This window comes from Phragmites australis, chromosome 17 (genome assembly GCF_958298935.1).
Source record: "Phragmites australis chromosome 17, lpPhrAust1.1, whole genome shotgun sequence".
In the NCBI taxonomy this organism is placed as follows: domain Eukaryota; kingdom Viridiplantae; phylum Streptophyta; class Magnoliopsida; order Poales; family Poaceae; genus Phragmites; species Phragmites australis.
In genome coordinates, this window is record NC_084937.1 from 13,584,742 (window position 1) to 13,588,889 (window position 4,148).

Below are 4,148 nucleotides of genomic sequence, written 5' to 3' on the forward strand. Positions count from 1 at the left end.
TGGTAGAAGTTGGATTCAGCGCTGCAATTGCCCAACATACACATACACATGGTGCACATGCATACACACACAAGGAGCAAGAATCGAACAAGGCACAGATTCAGTAGCATAAGCAGCCGAGCACCTGATGATGCCAAATTGCCAACTCAAGAAATATGATGAACAAAGATGAAAATACCCGACTAACCCTGAAGTTCCTCTGGTTCATCGCTCACGATAATTCTGAGTGAAAGGTCTGTATCCAAAGGAAGGCTCAAAATACCTTCCACTTCATATAATTATATAAATATTATGTCACTGAGTTACATCATGAAATGTACAATAAAATTATCTTAAAATACATATACCAGATCACGCAGAATAATTAACTACCTATAAATTAAAAGTGCAGAGCAAAATAGGGAACATGCTTTGCATAGCTATGTGCTTCTTGATAACTTAAAAAAAAAAACCTAAAGGAAGAATAATTATTATGTCGATCTCTAAGCATGATCTTGTCATAACTTTAAAGCAGGTCCTTTGTACAGGTCCCTTCTAATAACAAAGCTGTCAGGGGGCTGGTGTTCTTCCAGCCAAACGAATCCAGATCCCTTTGTTCGGTTCAATAAAACGCCTGGAGAAACAGCAGCAATTGCAGATGGTGAACCAAGTAAGAATACGAATCCACATCACAATTAGTGAACCAAGTGTGCTATGTTCATCCAGAGAAGGTGTGAAACTAACCCGATGGGTCTGATTTTGAGCATCTTCGGAAGTAGGAGCAGTGCCTCCCATCTTCTGAAGAGTAAGGAGGTGTTAAGATGTCCAGGATAGCGCAGGGAGTGATGGCTTTGAAAGCGTGTATGTTCCCGCCTTCTGTAGGATAAAGTACCATCGCACCACAAGGAGCCGACATCTCACCGTCTCTTACAACCTTGGCAGGTCTCACTGTAATTACAAAAGGAAGTGTGCAATCAATTGATCGAGTGCATATAGAGGGAAGCACTGCAAGATCACAGCTATTTACTTCAAGGCATTCGTTGGCAATACAATATCTGAAAACACTGTTATATCAGCGGGCATAATTAAGACAGGTTTAGATTCCGCAAAAAAAAAAATTAAGACAGGTTTAACATCCAAACAAATTCGCGTACAATATCAAGACCATGATATCGAGACAGGTGTATAAACAACTAACAAGATAAATTCAATTCGTGATTAAGATTCATCATGAAAAAAATTGGTTTAGGAAAAGCCAACCTTTTGAAAAGTTAAGAGGTTCAGTTGTATCAATCCAGTCATATGATTTGACATGCACTGTGCCATATAAAAGTTTACTTAGTACCGTCATGCCGGGATGGTTGTGGAGTGGAATGATGGATGATGCTGGAATGCAAAATATTCCAATCTGCAGAGATAACGTGAGAGTACATTCGACATCAGGGTCAGATGGGCGCGATAGAAAAGAAATTGGTAGCGAAATATTGAACACTTAAATGCTGCAATGGAGAAAACAAACAGTATGGCAGTGGGTAAAGTAGTCAATGGGGCTCACTGAGAAGCTTTTGCACTCATATATATGACGATATCGGATCGCTGGGCTTGAATGAAAAACGGTTTTCCTATTCAAGGCTCGTGGACGACTCCAAATACGTACAGCTTGAGCTTCATGCTCAAGTCCAACATCCGAAGGCGTGATCATGTCTGCCAGGAAGTTTTGAACAATAAGAACAGAAAGACAAACAATACCGTGTCGAAGATTTTTGAACAATATAACATATACAATCTGATTGATAATAACACACTTGTGCCAAATTGTAGTTTCATGTCAATAGGAGTTTTCTTGATTCTTATCGAGTTTGTGTCCTTTACCTTTGATGTTCCTGAGATTATGCCACAACCAAAAAGGGGGCAGTTCTTACCTAATACAGCACGGACGTTATCGACAGCTTCAGATGATCGTGGCCCTTTTTCAGATAATGATACTTTGCAGACTTCATAAAGCTTCTGGATTGCAGCCATAGTAGTGGAAGGCATTTATAAATTAGAAACTGAACCGAAAAATTCCAACCCTCAGAGAAATACACTTCGACAGGAGATTTCTCCAAGTCAGATTGAGCTGTCCTTCGCAGCCTGTCTCAATAAGAAATGAAATTTGATCATCAAGATATGTCAAGTACAGTATTATTCATAAGAGCAAATCAACAAATGGACACAAGCACACATACAGCGTCATGATTGTTGTTGGTTCTTAAAAGAAGGCTGCAGTCCCTCCCTATCATAGTCTCACCAGGTTCAGATAGTGTGAACAACCACAAGTTTTACTACGCAGAACTAAAATGAGAGCACTAACACATGGTAATTTCACAGCATGTTAAAGCATTAGCAATTAGCACCGTCTAGAGATTAAAATTCTACAAATCACACTTGACAATCTGCGCCTAAGTTAGAGCAGATTACACTCTGTTCTTCACCTTAACCTACTTGTAATAAAAATTCAGTGACTCGAAGCTAATGCCACCATATAAACACAAAACAGTCCTTATATCCATCTATCCAAAATTTCAGTGATACCCTGATTCCTCCATCTAGTGAATCGGCCAAAAGGGTTCGTCTTCATTCTTCTGCACAAGTTATACTTGTATTCTGCAACCGCCAACTCCAAAACATGACCAAAAAAGCAACAACTTCACAAAAAAAGATACAAAAAAGACATGTTTACACCACAGTAAAATCATCAAACAAAAACTAGAGAATCGCTACAGGGCCAAGAAGCTGCAGAGAACCGTTGGATTGAATCAGGAAACGGGGGCAATGGGTGTACCTCGGATTCTTGGAAGGAGGCGAAGCCAGAGGAGGAGGGTCCTCAGACCTCAATCGCACGAGCTCGAGCGGTGACCCTCCATCTTGTATTTTGATGTCCGGTCGGTTGGTGGACAAAAGGGACAGCGCCAATGGGCAATGTTGAAATTTGCAACGCTGGAAGATGACCCTCTTCGTAGTTCCTTCCTTCTCTAGAAGATGACTGAAAGAGACAAGGTAGTGAAAGTTTGCTGCCCTTTTGTTTTAATTTCTTTCAAAGAAATGTAAGTATAACAAGGCTTAAATCCACCTCAAATTCTGGTCATTTGTTATGGTTTCATCCGTTCTTTCTTTAGGGATTTTCAGTTCAATCTTGGGGGGAGAAGTCATCCATGCACACATATTTTGCAGCAGGGGAGAGTTTTTTTTCTCAAGCACATGTTTATCGGTGAAGTCGATGAAGAGTCTCATTGCATTTGAGTGGATCAGTGGAGTAGCCGCACCACTAATGACTTGCTTGCAAAGAACTTGTGACATTTGGTCTCCTTAACTTGATCTTCACAGAGAGTGTTGTCTAAGAAAACAACTTTTTAAGCAAGGTCAAAACAAAGGTTCTGCATTCTCCATCGATCACTTTCGTGTCCTTGCCTGCTTTCATATGTACTGAACTAGATGTAGATGGGTCGTGCTTTCCAGATTATGCTCTGCCTTGAAATTTTTTGTTTGTGTAGGTGCAATCTGGGAACCACGGATACGTATCGGGGCCGTATCTGTATCTAACACGGCATCGGATACGGATACGGCTCCAATACGTATTCAGAGAGTATCAGGACAAAAATAATAAACAAAATTTGGATACTGGGTGATACGGCGTGGATACTTGGGCGATAACCCACGAAGGCTCATGAATCCGGCCCAAGATGGCATCCCTCCGTGACCTAATCCAGCCAACGCCTGCGTTATGATTCGTTCGCTCATGAATCCAGCCGTCTCTCGACCTCTCTGTCTCGACCGCGACAACATCTAGCAGAGGTGACACGCTGATGACCGGTCGTGACCGGCGACCACCTGTCGGCGGAGAACAGCGAGCGGGCGAGGATCTCCACCAGGCCAGCGAGACAGCACCGCCGCCTAACCTGCAGTAGCGAGCCATCACGCACCGCCGCTGACCTGTAGCAGCGAGCCGGCGTCATAGACGGCAAGCACCTCTTCCTCCTGCAGTCGGCGCCCGACGGTAAGTTACCCCCTTTCCCCTCCCGATTGGCCGGTTCAATGTGCAGGGTTCCTCTTTCCCCCTTTTCCCCTCCTGATTTGCAACAACCGGCAATTTGTAGGGTAGTTAGTACTTGTAGTAGTACAATACGTCT

The 4,148-nt window shown here is 42.6% G+C and overlaps 1 protein-coding gene across 1 annotated transcript; it reads right to left on the reverse strand.

Moving 5' to 3' along the window:
- Positions 1-238: 238 nt before the first annotated feature.
- Positions 239-3,009, reverse strand: LOC133897888 (plant cysteine oxidase 5-like). The gene is made up of 6 exons (XM_062338713.1): positions 2,804-3,009; positions 1,902-2,112; positions 1,535-1,683; positions 1,240-1,387; positions 724-927; positions 239-613 (listed from the first exon to the last, which is right to left on the reverse strand). The coding sequence occupies exons 2-6, from the start codon at positions 2,014-2,016 to the stop codon at positions 498-500; spliced, it is 732 nt and encodes a 243-aa protein (XP_062194697.1). The 5' UTR covers positions 2,017-2,112; positions 2,804-3,009; the 3' UTR covers positions 239-497.
- Between the last annotated feature and the right edge of the window lie 1,139 nt (positions 3,010-4,148).

Excerpts from the sequence above, each read along its gene's own strand:
- LOC133897888 (XM_062338713.1), bottom strand. The coding sequence starts at position 2,016 with ATGCCTTCCACTACTATGGCTGCAATCCAGAAGCTTTATGAAGTCTGC. Across the intron at positions 928-1,239 it reads ACCTCTTAACTTTTCAAAAG|TGAGACCTGCCAAGGTTGTA; the intron begins GTTGGCTTTTCC and ends TTGTAATTACAG. Across the intron at positions 614-723 it reads CTCAAAATCAGACCCATCGG|GCGTTTTATTGAACCGAACA; the intron begins GTTAGTTTCACA and ends CTGTTTCTCCAG.